Below are 17,365 nucleotides of genomic sequence, written 5' to 3' on the forward strand. Positions count from 1 at the left end.
TCTGGTGAAGCTGTTGTCTGGGTGTGGGGTGTAAGTTTGTCTGGTGAAGCTGTTGTCTGGGTGTGGGGTGTAAGTTTGTCTGGTGAAGCTGTTGTCTGGGTGTGGGGTGTAAGTTTGTCTGGTGAAGCTGTTGTCCGGGTGTGGGGTGTAAGTTTGTCTGGTGAAGCTGTTGTCCGGGTGTGGGGTGTAAGTTTGTCTGGTGAAGCTGTTGTCCGGGTGTGGGGTGTAAGTTTGTCTGGTGAAGCTGTTGTCTGGGTGTGGGGTGTAAGTTTGTGTGGTGAAGCTGTTGTCTGGGTGTGGGGTGTAAGTTTGTGTGGTGAAGCTGTTGTCTGGGTGTGGGGTGTAAGTTTGTCTGTTGAAGCTGTTGTCTGGGTGTGGGGTGTAAGTTTGTCTGGTGAAGCTGTTGTCTGGGTGTGGGGTGTAAGTTTGTCTGGTGAAGCTGTTGTCTGGGTGTGGGGTGTAAGTTTGTCTGGTGAAGCTGTTGTCTGGGTGTGGGGTGTAAGTTTGTCTGGTGAAGCTTTTGTCTGGGTGTGGGGTGTAAGTTTGTCTGGTGAAGCTGTTGTCCGGGTGTGGGGTGTAAGTTTGTCTGGTGAAGCTGTTGTCCGGGTGTGGGGTGTAAGTTTGTCTGGTGAAGCTGTTGTCTAGGTGTGGGGTGTAAGTTTGTCTGGTGAAGCTGTTGTCCGGGTGTGGGGTGTAAGTTTGTCTGGTAAAGCTGTTGTCCGGGTGTGGGGTGTAAGTTTGTCTGGTGAAGCTGTTGTCTAGGTGTGGGGTGTAAGTTTGTCTGGTGAAGCTATTGTCCGGGTGTGGGGTGTAAGTTTGTCTGGTGAAGCTATTGTCCGGGTGTGGGGTGTAAGTTTGTCTGGTGAAGCTGTTGTCTGGGTGTGGGGTGTAAGTTTGTCTGGTGAAGATGTTGTCTGGGTGTGGGGTGTAAGTTTGTCTGGTGAAGCTGTTGTCTGGGTGTGGGATGTAAGTTTGTCTGGTGAAGCTGTTGTCTCGGTCTGTCATGGTGCATGTTCTTTGGTTTCTCTTGTAATGATCAAAACATTTATATTAACTAAAAATAATGGCTCATCTTGTCAAAGTTGAACTATGAAATAATTATGATGTTCCTCCCAAGTTCCACCATTCTATGACCCAAACTTGTTTCATGTAGTGTTCTTCTGAGAAGCAGAGCTTAACATGAAAATTGAGCATTTATAACTTAAAATTGTAGCCAGAAATTCTGACTCTAATTCACAGTTTTGCTAACAAATATACAGTAAGTAGGCACGTAGACAACACCTCACAGCATACTTGTGTAATACATCACAGCGGACATAACGTATAAAATTCATTCGAGGAATATGTTGGGGTTCTTAACACACATGGCCATATTGACAGATAATATAATTACTTATAGTAGCATCCGATAGTCTAGACGGCTAGGTGAACACCTGATTCCAGTTTAGCCAAATTCTATATGTGGTGTTATTTTGTTTAATGTCAATGATTTTGGGAATATTAGAAGAGAGTTGTATTGTCTTTTACAGCACACAACAATAAAACCAACACCCAGATTTAAGTATAAACTTAATAACATGAACAATATAAACCAATGGTATAGAGTTGTCTCCCCTAGACATCTCACTTGCCATTAAAGATAAAATATTGGTTACAATGTTTTTCTTTAAGATTTGATACTACATCATAAGAATTAACCAAGAAATGAATTGATCTTTAAAATACATAATTACCATCTTGATAATCCCTTTTCGCTACCTAAGTTTATTAATATTACTAGTATTGCTAGAGTAACAACACTTATACTTTATATGTTATATAAACTAACTTCAAACTGAAGTTAAGAATGACACTGATCATTATTAGTGTAGAAACAGTGACAGTAAACTATCAAACTGGCTATTATTTTAACAGATCACTCTATCGGTAACAAGTAATTTGTTAAAAACGAAAAAATCAGATGATGACGATGATGATGATGATGATGATGATGATGATTTGCGTTACAGTCTGTGATATAAAGTGAATATATTCACGAATATTACAATTCTTAGTAAGCACTATCAGAAGTTAAATGCAAGACTTGAGAATCCCAAGAAAGAAGTTTAAGAGTTAAGAAAGGCAGTAGATCTGGCCCAAATAATTGTTTATGCCTTGATGTAGGCCAAAGATATCAATATAGGTCAAATTAAAATAAAAATCCTGATGTACATGTACAAGGTAACTACCCCAGTAGGTCACACAGACCAGTCACAATGGGTACAAGGTAACTACCCCAGTAGGTCAAACAGACCAGTCACAATGGGTACAAGGTAACTACCCCAGTAGGTCACACAGACCAGTCACAATGGGTACAAGGTAACTACCCCCATAGGTCACACAGACCAGTCACAATGGGTACATGGTAACTACCCCAGTAGGTCACGCAGACCAGTCACAATGGGTACAAGGTTACTATCTCAGTAGGTCACACAGACCAGTCACAATAGGTACATGGTAACTACCCCAGTAGGTCACACAGACCAGTCACAATGGGTACAAGGTAACTACCCTAGTAGGTCAAACAGACCAGTCACAATGGGTACATGGTAACTACCCCAGTAGGTCACACAGACCAGTCACAATGGGTACAAGGTAGCTACCAATGTATGTCAAACAGACCAGTCACAATGGGTACATGGTAACTACCCCAGTAGGTCAAACAGACCAGTCACAATGGGTACATGGTAACTACCCCAGTAGGTCACACAGACCAGTCACAATGGGTACATGGTAACTACCCAAGTAGGTCACACAGACCAGTCACAATGGGTACATGGTAACTACCCCAGTAGGTCACACAGACCAGTCACAATGGGTACATGGTAACTACCCCCGTAGGTCAAACAGACCAGTCACAATGGGTACATGGTAACTACCCCAGTAGTTCACACAGACCAGTCACAATGGGTACATGGTAACTACCCCAGTAGTTCACACAGACCAGTCACAATGGGTACATGGTAACTACCCAAGTAGGTCACACAGACCAGTCACAATGGGTACATGGTAACTACCCAAGTAGGTCACACAGACACGTCACAATGGGTACATGGTAACTACCCCAGTAGGTCACACAGACCAGTCACAATGGGTACATGGTAACTACCCCAGTAGGTCACGCAGACCAGTCACAATGGGTACAAGGTTACTATCTCAGTAGGTCACACAGACCAGTCACAATGGGTACAAGGTAACAACCCCAGTAGGTCAAACAGACCAGTCACAATGGGTACAAGGTAACTACCCCAGTAGGTCAAACAGACCAGTCACAATGGGTACATGGTAACTACCCCAGTAGGTCACACAGACCAGTCACAATGGGTACAAGGTAACTACCCCAGTAGGTCACACAGACCAGTCACAATGGGTACATGGTAACTACCCCAGTAGGTCACACAGACCAGTCACAATGGGTACATGATAACTACCCCAGTAGGTCGCACAGACCAGTCACAATGGGTACAAGGTAACTACCCAAGTAGGTCACGCAGACCAGTCACAATGGGTACATGGTAACTACCCCAGTAGGTCACACAGACCAGTCACAATGGGTACATGGTAACTACCCTAGTAGGTCACACAGACCAGTCACAATGGGTACAAGGTAACTACCCTAGTAGGTCACACAGACCAGTCATAATGGGTACAAGGTAACTACCCCAGTAGGTCAAACAGACCAGTCACAATTGGTACATGGTAACTACCCCAGTAGGTCACACAGACCAGTCACAATGGGTACATGGTAACTACCCCAGTAGGTCACAAAGACCAGTCACAATGGGTACATGGTAACTACCCCAGTAGGTCACACAGACCAGTCACAATGGGTACATGGTAACTACCCCAGTAGGTCACACAGACCAGTCACAATGGGTACAAGGTTACTATCTCAGTAGGTCAAACAGACCAGTCACAATGGGTACAAGGTAACTACCCCAGTAGGTCAAACAGACCAGTCACAATGGGTACAAGGTTACTATCTCAGTAGGTCACACAGACCAGTCACAATGGGTACATGATAACTACCCCAGTAGTTCACACAGACCAGTCACAATGGGTACATGGTAACTACCCAAGTAGGTCACACAGACCAGTCACAATGGGTACATGGTAACTACCCAAGTAGGTCACACAGACCAGTCACAATGGGTACATGGTAACTACCCAAGTAGGTCACACAGACCAGTCACAATGGGTACATGGTAACTACCCCAGTAGGTCAAACAGACCAGTTACAATGGGTACAAGGTAGCTACCCTACTAGGTCAAACAGACCAGTCACAATGGGTACATGGTAACTACCCCAGTAGGTCACACAGACCAGTCACAATGGGTACATGGTAACTACCCCAGTAGGTCACACAGACCAGTCACAATGGGTACATGGTAACTACCCATGTAGGTCACACAGACCAGTCACAATGGGTACAAGGTAACTACCCCAATAGGTCACACAGACCAGTCACAATGGGTACAAGGTAGCTACCAATGTATGTCAAACAGACCAGTCACAATGGGTACATGGTAACTACCCCAGTAGGTCACACAGACCAGTCACAATGGGTACAAGGTAACTACCCAAGTAGGTCACACAGACCAGTCACAATGGGTACAAGGTAACAACCCAAGTAGGTCACACAGACCAGTCACAATGGGTACATGATTACTACCCCAGTAGGTCACACAGACCAGTCACAATGGGTACATGGTAACTACCCAAGTAGGTCACACAGACACGTCACAATGGGTACATGGTAACTACCCCAGTAGGTCAAATAGACCAGTCACAATGGGTACAAGGTTACTATCTCAGTAGGTCACACAGACCAGTCACAATGGGTACATGGTAACTACCCCAGTAGGTCACACAGACCAGTCACAATGGGTACAAGGTAACTACCCCAGTAGGTCACACAGACCAGTTACAATGGGTACATGGTAACTACCCCAGTAGGTCACACAGACCAGTCACAATGGGTACATGGTAACTACCCCAGTAGGTCACACAGACCAGTCACAATGGGTACATGGTAACTACCCCAGTAGGTCACACAGACCAGTCACAATGGGTACATGGTAACTACCCCAGTAGGTCACACAGACCAGTCACAATGGGTACATGGTAACTACCCAAGTAGGTCACACAGACCAGTCACAATGGGTACATGGTAACTACCCCAGTAGGTCACACAGACCAGTCACAATGGGTACGTGGTAACTACCCCAGTAGGTCACGCAGACCAGTCACAATGGGTACAAGGTTACTATCTCAGTAGGTCACACAGACCAGTCACAATGGGTATATGGTAACTACCCCAGTAGGTCACACAGACCAGTCACAATGGGTACATGGTAACTACCCCAGTAGGTCACACAGACCAGTCACAATGGGTACATGGTAAATACCATGTATAAATGCTAAACGCCTTCGTCTACTAAATCATATGATAAACCTAAGTATCCTGTACACAATACACATTTATTATAACCTCATAGATATAGTTATAATGATTAATTTAAATTTAACTTAACTTACTCCCAAACTAAGAAAAGAGCACGTAATTCAAAAGACATATATAACTACATGCATTTACAAATATAGACAATGGCATGTGACATAAAGAAATACATTGACATCATCAAATGATAAATTAAATCCTTTAATTGTCATATGTCATCTCTTCATCTAGAATACCAACATGATGTACATGTTGTAAAAACATCTCAATGCATTGATAGCATTTACAGTTTTTCTTTATTAATAATAATAATATTGATAAACTCTGTACATGCAATATAATTGATATAAAAGCGGCAGTTATAAAAACATAAAATGTCGCTTGAAGGAGGATCATACACTTATACCAAGGCCAAGGGTATGTTGGGAAAAACAAGAGGCCCATGGACCTTAACAGTCACCCGAGATTTGAAATATTTCAGTTAATTTGATTGACCCTTTTTGGCCCCACTCATCAGTCTAGGGGTCAGTTAAGGCCAAAATGTACATACCAGCAAACTGTTATCCAATGCTGATAATGTTAACAAAGTTAGAATTAATTCCAATAGAAATCAAACTAATGATAGTCAAAAATGTGATTTCCCATACATTTACTCCTTCCCAGGGGCAAACGTGTGACTCCAGGGTCATGAATTTTTGTAAAGCACCTTAAGACTCTTTCATCTATGAAGAATACATAAGTGTATTAGATTCTACCTAATTTGGGTCTTGAGAAAAAGATTTTTGAAATTTCAGTCAATTTGACCTTTTTGGCCCCGCTCATCAGCTCCCTTGGGTCAGTCAGTGCCAACATGTCATACCATCAAACTGTCATCCAATGCTGATAATGTTAACCAAATTAAAATGAATTTTAATACAAATCCAACAAATAATAGTCAAAAAATATAAACTACAGCAAAGTTAATCCCCTCCCCAGGGGCAAATGTGAGACCCTTAGGGTTATGCAATTCACAATTTTGTTAAAGCACCTTACAAGCCTTCCACCTATGAAGAGTGTTTGATTCCACCATATCTGAGAGTAGAGAAGAAAATTTGAAATTTTAGCCAATTTGACACTTTTAGGCCCCGCCCCTCAGACCCCTGGGGGTGGGGACCATATAATTCACAATTTTGGTTGACCTTTAGCCATAGAAGCTGCCTGCCTAATTTTATTGAATTTGGTTCAGAGGATTCGGAGAAGTCAAAAATATAAAATGTTTACGGACAGACGACACAAGACGACGGACAAAAGGCGATTAAAATAGGTCAATTGAGAATTCGTCTCAGGTGACCTAATAAAACTTGTTACCAGGTAATCTGAGCATATCAGAAATCCTTAAAAATGTAAGCTCATAGAACAGAAAAAAGAAAAGGTAGCTAACTTATATTCAAATTGTTTGGACTCACAAAACATCATCATATTCCGAAATGGGGTAAACCGTTTGTCCATCTTCAATTTGTACTTTATTTATGTGTGGAGACCTGAAGATTTCAAACTTTTGAAAAGTATGTACTAATCAGTTGATCTATTGATCATCATAAAGTACAGCGGAAGTTGTTCTACAGTATGGTGTTGTAAAAATCACATCTGTCAATGTATTTAATCAAATGGCACGCTCTGTTTGTATCATAACAAGAGGCCCAGGGGCCTTAACGGTCATCTGACTCTAAATTAAAACCCTTATATTATTGTAGTATGCATTCTCTGTAGCAAGTATATAGTGGCACTGTTGGCCATGGTGGCCATCTTGGATTTCTGACGGACCCAATAAATAACAACACTTGGTCTGGACCATCTAAGGATAATTTCTGGTAAGTTAGAGCTGAATCCCACTGGTGGAATTTGAGAAGAAGTTTGAAATAGGTGTTGTTCAGGAAAACCATGATTGCGCAATCATGTTACAAAATGGCCACCATTGCTGCCATGTCAAAGTTTTTACGAGACCGAAAAAATAACAAAACACTTTGTTGGCCCTCCTTCCTTAACATCCTCACCAATTTCAAGCTCAATGGCACCAGTGGAACTGGAGAAGAAGTTTAAAATGTGTTTTCAAGATGGCTGCCATGGTGGCCATCTTGGATTTCAGACCAATCTAAAAAATAACAACACTTGGTCGGGATCATATCAGGATCATTTCTGGCAAGTTTTAGCTCAATAGCACTGGTGGAACTTGAGAAGAAGTTTAAAATGTGTTTTTTAAGATGGCGGCCTCAGCGGCCATCTTGGATTTCGGACCGACCCGAAAAATAACAACACTTGGTTGGGATCATATCAGGATCATTTCAGGCAAGTTTCAGCTCAATAGCACTGGTGGAACTTGAGAAGAAGTTTAAAATGTGATTTTCAAGATGGCGGCCTCAGCGGCCATATTGGATTACGGACTGACCGGAAAAATAACTACACTTGGTCGGGATCATATCAGGATCATTTCAGGCAAGTTTCATCTCAATAGCACTGGTGAAACTTGAGAAGAAGTTTAAAATGTGTTTTTCAAGATGGCGGCTATGGCGGCCATCTTGGATTTCGGACCGACCCAAAAAATAACAACACTTGGTCGGGATCATATCAGGATCATTTCAGGCAAGTTTCAGCTCAATGGCACCAGTGGAACTTGAGAAGAAGTTTAAAATGTGTTTTTCAAGATGGCGGCTATGGCGGCCATCTTGGATTTCGGACCGACCCGAAAAATAACAACACTTGGTCGGGATCATTTCAGGATCATTTCAGGCAAGTTTCAGCTCAATGGCACCAGTGGAACTTGAGAAGAAGTTTAAAATGTGTTTTTCAAGATGGCGGCTATGGCGGCCATCTTGGATTTCGGACCGACCCGAAAAATAACAACACTTGGTCGGGATCATATCAGGATCATTTCAGGCAAGTTTCAGCTCAATGGCACCTGTGGAACTTGAGAAGAAGTTTAAAATGTGTTTTTCAAGATGGCGGCTATGGCGGCCAGCTTGGATTTCGGACCGACCCGAAAAATAACAACACTTGGTCGGGATCATGTCAGGATCATTTCAGGCAAGTTTCAGCTCAATGGCACCTGTGGAACTTGAGAAGAAGTTTAAAATGTGTTTTTCAAGATGGCGGCTATGGCGGCCATCTTGGATTTCGGACCGACCCGAAAAATAACAACACTTGGTCGGGATCATCTCAGGATCATTTCAGGCAAGTTTCAGCTCAATGGCACCAGTGGAACTTGAGAAGAAGTTTAAAATGTGTTTTTCAAGATGGCGGCTATGGCGGCCATCTTGGATTTCGGACCGACCCGAAAAATAACAACACTTGGTCGGGATCATCTCAGGATCATTTCAGGCAAGTTTCAGCCCAACAGCACTGGTGGAACTTGAGAAGAAGTTTAAAATGTGTTTTCAAAATGGCGGCTATGGCGGCCATCTTGGATTTCGGACTGACCCGAAAAATAACAACACTTGGTCAGGACCATCTCAGGATCATTTCAGGCAAGTTTCAACTTAATCCCACTGGTGGAACTTGAGAAGAAGATTGAAATGTGAAAAGTTTACGCACGGCGGACGGCGGACGGCGCACGGCGGACGGCGGACGGCGCACGGCGCACGACGACGGACGAAGCATGATGACTATAGGTCATCCTGACCCTTCGGGTCAGATGACCTAAAAATGCACAAATGATGAAATCATGACGATGCACACTTCTTTTCAATCACTAGCCCAGACCATGACTAGTAGTCCGACATAAAAAAGGATATACTTTTAGTACTCGCCTAAATGAGAAATCTACTAGTCCATCAATTATTGGAAAATAAGAATTACGCGTTATTATATATTGCCTGTCCTTCTTTGTCAATATATTAAGCTTTTTACATGGGTACTCAAGGATATATTTGAGGAAACAAAAGAAATTAATTGATTTTCTTTTAAGTTCAGATACTCTTTTTTTTTACCCAAAAATACAAAAATGGTAGAAATGCTGGTAAATAGTGTACTGCATTCAGCTATACAAGAGGCCGCGGTGGCCGAGTGGTTAAGGTGTCCCAACACTTTAACACTAGCCCTCCACCTCTGGGTTGCGAGTTGCCAGGTACTGACCATAGGTCAGTGGTTTTTCTCCGGGTACTCCGGCTTTCCGCCCCTCAAAAACCTGGCACATCTTTAAATGACCCTGGCTGTTAATAGGACGTTAAACAAAAACAAACCAAACAAACCAGAATTAGCTATACAACGCATGACACACCTATAACCCAAGTTTGTCGGAAACAGCCTAATACGCATGAGCTAAACACAAAACCTTAGTGTACACCTCAACAAAAGGTAATCATTGTATGCTATTTTGGAAAAAAAGCCAGAAATATTACCCAACAATTGCAGAAATCCAAGATTCCTGGAGCTGCAGCTTGAGGTGGAGAATTTCGCAACTTTGAAATTGCCTTCCTCTATTCTGCTAAAACAAGGAATTCAAGGAAAAGAATTCCTCAATAACTCACTTTCTATGCCTTTAAAATATCTATTTTTTCTAAGTCGGAAGATGTTACCAACTCACTAAATCCTGATAGGTTGGACAATTCAAAACATACTTTTTTATAGGTCTGAAAAATTCACTAAACTCTTTCTGGCCTGAACGTCAAAAGTATCCATGTAAAACTTACCCTAGTATTTTTGCACAGTCATCATAATACTTTAGTCAACTAGTCTAGTTTTAATTTCTAAATATTTCTTTTGTGATTATTAATAGAATATATAGTTATATCTGTGATTCATCCCTTACACTGATATTTTAGTATAGTAATATTCAATCTTCTAAATTTAATTTTAGATCACCTACTTCATTGTACCATTTTAATTCACACTATATTAGTGTATATTCTGTCAATTTTTACCTTTTGCTATATTAGCATTGTATGTATATTCGACTCCTTGTGCTTTAATAATGTCCTTCAGCAACACTTGTGTGATATACAAGCGTTCATTTATAAATCATATTTAAGCTGTGATGATAATTATATATTTATTACATTGTTATATTATATCGTTATTTTAAATTATGCCATGCTTGTGTAAATATATTTGATGCAGGGCCATGTTGTAAACTAGACATTGTCTAAATATGTTACCCTGGTTAAATAAAAGATATTATTATTATTATTATAAGTAAGAGACAATACATCCCAGGTGAACCGTTGATAAACGTGACCCACAATGGCCTACTACCTTTATTTCTATACAGTTGTATGCCTGTCGGCTACCTCACACAACCAGAAAATAGATAAAATAACACCAGAATAGGTAGATCTACACATTCCTGTGGGCGTTCATCCCGAGATCCAACATTTGTTTGAAATATTTAGTCATAAAGTCACAGTTTTATCAAGAAGGAAGTTTATCAGTGTGGCTGTGAATTCTGAAGGTAGAGAAATATGGACAGTGTAAATTAGTGTGGCTGTGAATTCTTAAGGTAGAGAAATATGGACAATGTTAATTAGTGTGACTGTGAATTCTGAAGGTAGAGAAAATGGACAGTGTAAATTATTGTGGCTGTGAATTCTGAAGGTAGAGAAATATGGACAGTGTAAATTAACATTCTGATACTGTGGATGGACAACTTGGATCACCACAGTAACCCTGTGACATCATGAGGTAGTTGTTATATTGTGTTTTTACATACCCACCGGTAACTGATAATTGTTTAACATTACCATATACTGGACGAGACAGTATTACCACGATTTCCTTCTCTGACATCAAACAAAAGTCTTATTGGTTTGAAAACATTCCAGTGTTGTTAACAACAGATATTACAATTTTCATCGAAATGGCAACAGCAAATATACCTATCCGTACAAAAGGTCAGACAACTTGTGTTCATCACAAAGGGAGACAACTGGAATTGTATTGTGAAAAATGTCAAGAACTGACATGTCTAAAATGCCTTTCCTCTGTTCATCAAAGTCACAGTATGTGTGAGCTCAGTGAAATCACTCCTCAGAAGAAACAAGATATTAAAAACTTCATTTACAGAACTGAACAAAATGACCTGGTACAAATTGGTAAATACATCACCTCTACTGATACACTCCTCCACAACAATGACAGCACATTTGAGAAACTGTCACATCAGTTGCGGATGCAAACAAACACATTAAAACAAGACCTTGACATGCTCACAGCAGAGACACTCTCTCTTTATCAGAAAATGAAAGAGGACAATTCAAAGCTGATACAGAAATACAAACAGGACCTGGAGATGTACGACAAACAACTCAAACAACAAATACAGGAATGTAAGACAGCACTTCAGCAGGGTTCTGACTTAAACATTTACGATACAAGATGTGAAATGGATTCCCAAATACATTTCCCTGTAAAACCTGTCCTGGGTAATGTCAGCTTCACTCCAAACAAAAATCCTCAAGGTCACCTAAAGCTTGCTTTAGGGAAAGTTATCATCTCAGATCAAGGTCAAACATCAACTGACCAGGATTGGTCAGTCTCAACATCAGATGGTCAGGGACAGTCCTCTACACAGCAACAGTCAGGCGATAAAGGGAAGAAAACAGTGACAAGGTATAAACTACTGTCAGAGACCAAGGTGATGGAGAAGTGGAAGTCTCCACGTAACATTAGTTCTATATGTCCCACCACTGATGACCAGGCCTGGACCAGTGACTACAGTAAAACATTAAGTCTCCTGGACAGGAAGGGTACAGCAATACAGGGGGTCACACATAAGGCTGAGATCATGGACATCAGTCTGTCACCAACAACAAACAGACTGTGGGTCTGTGACACAGAACACAACATCCTAGAGCTGGAATCAGGACAACTAACACACAAATTCAGAACCAAGGAGGAACCTGAGTGTTTATGTGTTACAGCCAGTAACCATGTCATTGTAGGCATGGCCAAACACATCTCTAAATTTACCATACAAGGTCAGATGGTGCTCACTACAATAGCTGTAGGGACTGGGAAACCATTAGTGTGTACACCAGTGAGGATTACGGAGTGTCCTGTCACTCGCAATGTCGCAGTGATTGATTTCAGTGATAAAAGACATGGTGGGGATGAAATCAAACATGTTGTTGCCATGGATACTAATTTATTGAAACTGTTTGTATACAAAGGTGACATCCCCAGACCATATAAAACACCACAAACAGGAGGTGAACCATTTAACCCCCATAGTGTGGTGTATGATAGTGTAGGGAACCTCATCATAGGGGTCCGTAACTACAGGGTCCTTCTCCTCAGTGGAGGCGGTGAGCTCCTCAAGATCATACACACAGACACAGACTGGACATTGGATGTAGGTGTAGACATGAAGGATGTCCTGTGGGCAGTGTTTGGTGGTAAAAATGTAAAACTACTACAGTACAGAAGTATGTGATAGATGTAATAAAACTACCGCAGTACAGCAGTATGTGATAGCTATAACCTTGAATGTGAGTCAGGGTCATTCATTTGAACAAACTTGGTAGCCGTTCACCCCAGCATAATACAGACCCAATATGAACTCACTGGGACTGTTGGTTTTTGAAAAGAAAGTCGTTTAAAGATTTTAGCCTTTTTGACTCCTGTGACCTTGAATGAAGGTCAAGGTCATTCATTTGAACAAACTTGGGAGCACTAAACCCCAGCATGCTACAGGCCAAATATTAGGTCTCTAGGACTATTGTTTATTGAGAAGTCGTTTAAAATTGTTAGCCTTTTTGACTCGTGTGACCTTGAATGAAGGTCAAGGTCATTTATTTGAACAAACTTGGGAGCCATTCACCCCAGCATGCTACAGGCCAAACATTAGGTCTCTGGGTCTCTTGGTTATTGAGAAGAAGTCGTTTTAAGATTTTAGCCTTTTTGACTCCTGTGACCTTGAATGAAAGTCAATGTTATTCATTTGAACAAACTTAGTAGCTCTTCACCCCAGCATGCTACAGGCCAAATATTAGGTCTCTGGGCCTTTTGGTTATTGAGAAGAAGTTGCTTGAATGGAAAAGTTGGCGCCGGCCGGACGACAAACCCCGCGCCATGGCATAAGTTCACTTGCCCTTAAGCCTTGATCCAAACATCTTACCGCCAATAGAGTATCATTCGATTTTGTATAATTCTAAAGATGTTAACTTTTTTTCAACACTAAAGAAACGCATTTGTTCCCTAGTGTTGAACACTTTTTTTCATTATGTATATTTTGGAGCACTTACCACTAGGTCTCAGAGAAAAATACATCGAGGATGAAATTTAGAGAATGATTGAATTGATAATATATCTATGACGTCACAGTTGTTTCTGTAGAAAAATAAAAATACAAAAATAAAAAGATGGGTAATTTATTTCGCATACATTCGGTTTGTTATATACATTTTTATCAAATTTATTTTCAAATCGAATAAGAGTGCCCTGCACGTATGGCAGTTATTGTTAACGTAAGCGATGGCCGAGTGGTTAAGGTATCCCGACAATTTATCACTAGCCCTCCACCTCTGGGTTGCGAGTTCGAAACCTACGTGGGGCAGATGCCAGGTACTGACCGTAGGCCGGTGGTTTTTCTCCAGGTACTCCGGCTTTCCTCCACCTCCAAACCTGGAACGACCTTAAATGACCCTGGCTGTTAATAGGACCTTAAACAAAAACAAACCAAACAAACCAATGTTAACCTAAGTTAATTTCTAAGTGTTAAGATGATTGGGAACGTAATTTGTCACATCCATATTTTATTGATAAAATAGTCTTAAAACATTTTGTAGACTAACAATATCTTAAACTGAAATTGACTCCAATGCAGTCAGATATTTGTTTTGAAAACGATCTGAAGTGATATCATAAAAACGGCAAAACGTGTGACGAAAGTTTGGTACTAGTCACCACATAAAAAAAACCCTCCTCGTTCAACTTGGAGAAAAATGAAAACAATTGTCATGTGTACGCACTGGATTGACCAAATAATTCAAATATTAGGTATAACTTACATATACTGTATGATATTGATCTATACCAAAGGTCGGAATCTTAACATTATTTACTAGCAACTATTTCCAAGATTATTTAGCTCTTTTTTATTACGTTCAGTTTACAGCTGAATGAGTTTGAATGAAGAAAGATGATTCCAGTAATATTTATTTTAGAGCTCAGATATAGGCTGTAATAATTTTAAATGAGCCATTTAATAACTTGTATTGGACAAATAAGAACAAAATAAAATTCGTCTTCCACTTGGTTTTAATCTGATAACGATATATCCTATTCGCCCTTGTGATATTACGATATCGGCCTCCTTCTATATAAAACTTATGTGATGAAAGTCGTAATGTCGAAATATGTTTACGATACACATCAGGAATACACGTTGTAAGGTAAAATTGCTATTAAAAGCTGTCTACTGTGGATTTATTTTGATAACATTCAAATGGCTTGACTTTTTAATGAATTGATTTCTGGCTTGACTAAAAACAACCTTTTTCAAATTCTGCTTAAAACAATATCAAATACTCATTCCTTATCAACATAACCTGAAACTACCAAAAGCAAAAGACAAAACTAGTTTTTAACATGACAACGCCAATTGTATTACACTCCTCCATGTCTTCATTAAATAACTTCAGAACAGCCTCACGCTACTCAAGTCGAAATGACTCAAAGATTGGCGCAGTAGCCTCCCCTTAATCGCTTCTCTCGACCATAACTTTTGCAATCAGATATCACACGATAGCTATAAACTACTACAGTACAGCAGTATGTGATAGCTATAAACTACTACAGTACAGCAGTATGTAATAGCTATAATAAAACTTCTACAGTACAGCAGTATGTGATAGCTATACACTACTACAGTACAGCATACTGTGATAGCTATAAACTACTACAGTACAGCAGTGTGTGATAGCTATAAACTACTACAGTACAGCAGTGTGTGATGGCTATAAACTACTACAGTACAGCAGTGTGTGATAGCTATAAACTACTACAGTACAGCAGTATGTGATAGCTATAATAAAACTACTACAGTACAGCAGTATGTGATAGCTATAATACAACTACTACAGTACAGCGGTATGTGATAGTTATAAACTACTACAGTACAGCAGTATGTGATAGCTATAAACTACTACAGTTCAGCAGTATGTGATAGCTATAAACTACTACAGTACAGCAGTATGTGATAGCTATAAACTACCACAGTACAGCAGTATTAGCCATAAACTACTACAGTACAGCAGTATGTGATAGCTATAAACTACTACAGTACAGCAGTATTAGCCATAAACTACTACAGCACTGCAGTATGTGATAGCTATAAACTACTACAGTACAGCAGTATGTGATAGCTATGATCTAAAAATAATTTCCGCGCTAAATTTAGAGGGGGATTCCCAACTAAATCGAGTGGTCAAGCTGGACATAGGGATTGACTGTGAACATTGGAACAGCACAGAAACATAACTGGAAAGGAGCAAAACGCGTACATTCAGTGAAAATTGCAACGTTTTTACCGTGATGTCCCTTTTAAATTGAATGCAAGCTGAATAAATGGATGCATCTATTCAAATGACACATTTGCAGTCTTATTATCACCAAAAATGATTCAAACTGATATAATTTTGTTATCCGTGCTGAAACTGCGCATTTATTAATTACATCGTAGTTCGTTAATTTATTTCACCAGTAGTTTTACATTATAACCACCAGCATTAAAACTAGATCTATGCCGTTTATCTTTTTTAAAGATATTTCTTGTTATTTATTATTCGGAATTATTGAACGTACAATTGCATATTTTTGATTTTGTAAAGTTTATTATATCGAATAATATTAGTTTCTGATAAAGAAAAGAAAAGAACAATTGAGAATAGATTTATTTCGAATTTAAAGCAATAGATAAGTATTGAATTTAAAACAATTTTATTGCTAACAATATCCAAAAGGACTGACCAAAACAATCTTGCGGCAAAAAGCCATGTCAACGCAAACGCGTGAAATCATCAAAAACCAGGACATAGAGAAACTGTTGAAACCAGACCATTTTCTTCATGGGTTAGTTCAGTATATTGACTTGACATTGACTTTTTGATACACATTTTAATTATTTATAAATTTTGCATTTTTTCATTTTAGTGGTAAATACACCTCGTTACAGTAGTCAATTTCAGACTCGTCACCTCGTCAGGTGCACTTTGCGTAAAGTGAGAACTGAAATATGTCGAGAGATATGCTGGCTCTCTGGAGAATTTTCCTCTCCCAGATTGTCATTTTTGTCCTAATTTTGTCATTTTTGTCCTGATTTTGTCCTGATTTGTCCTGATTTTGTCATTTTTGTCCTAATTTTGTCATTTTGTCCTGATTTTGTCATTTTTGTCTTAATTTTGTCCTGATTTTGTCAATTTTGTCCTGATTTTGTCATTTTTGTCCTAATTTTGTCCTGATTTTGTCATTTTTGTCCTGCTCTTGTCATTTTTGTCATGTTTTGTCCTGATTTTGTCATGTTTGACAGCCATCTTGAATGAGGCATTCTGGGAGAGAAAAATCCTCCAGAGAGCCAGCATATATCTCTCTATGTCTACTGTACTAGTCAATATGACAGTATTGTATTTGTACATTTTAGAGCGTGCGTGTTTTTTTTATATATATATATGCATTGTATTTGTATCTAACATGGTTTTTATATAAGTGGAATAGATTATGAGATTTTTTTTTATAAGTATATTGTTGTTCGACATATTTTAACAATATTCGAAATTAGTTTAAACAGTATTTTAATTAACTCAGAGACAAATATACAAAATAACGCATAATTTGCAAAAGGATCTGGAAACAAGCTTAAAGTTTGTATCACTCAATACGGCTGTCAATTAAGTTTC

At 39.6% G+C, this 17,365-nt stretch overlaps 1 protein-coding gene across 1 annotated transcript; it reads left to right on the forward strand.

The window, feature by feature from the left end:
- The first annotated feature begins 11,328 nt into the window (after positions 1-11,328).
- Positions 11,329-12,903, forward strand: LOC117321557. The gene has a single exon (XM_033876010.1). It carries the CDS (start codon positions 11,329-11,331, stop codon positions 12,901-12,903), a length of 1,575 nt encoding a protein of 524 aa, XP_033731901.1.
- The last annotated feature ends 4,462 nt before the right edge of the window (positions 12,904-17,365 follow it).

The sequence above is a fragment of the Pecten maximus genome, chromosome 1 (assembly GCF_902652985.1).
Source record: "Pecten maximus chromosome 1, xPecMax1.1, whole genome shotgun sequence".
NCBI classification, from domain to species: Eukaryota; Metazoa; Mollusca; class Bivalvia; order Pectinida; family Pectinidae; genus Pecten; species Pecten maximus.

Excerpts from the sequence above, each read along its gene's own strand:
- LOC117321557 (XM_033876010.1), top strand. The coding sequence starts at position 11,329 with ATGGCAACAGCAAATATACCTATCCGTACAAAAGGTCAGACAACTTGT.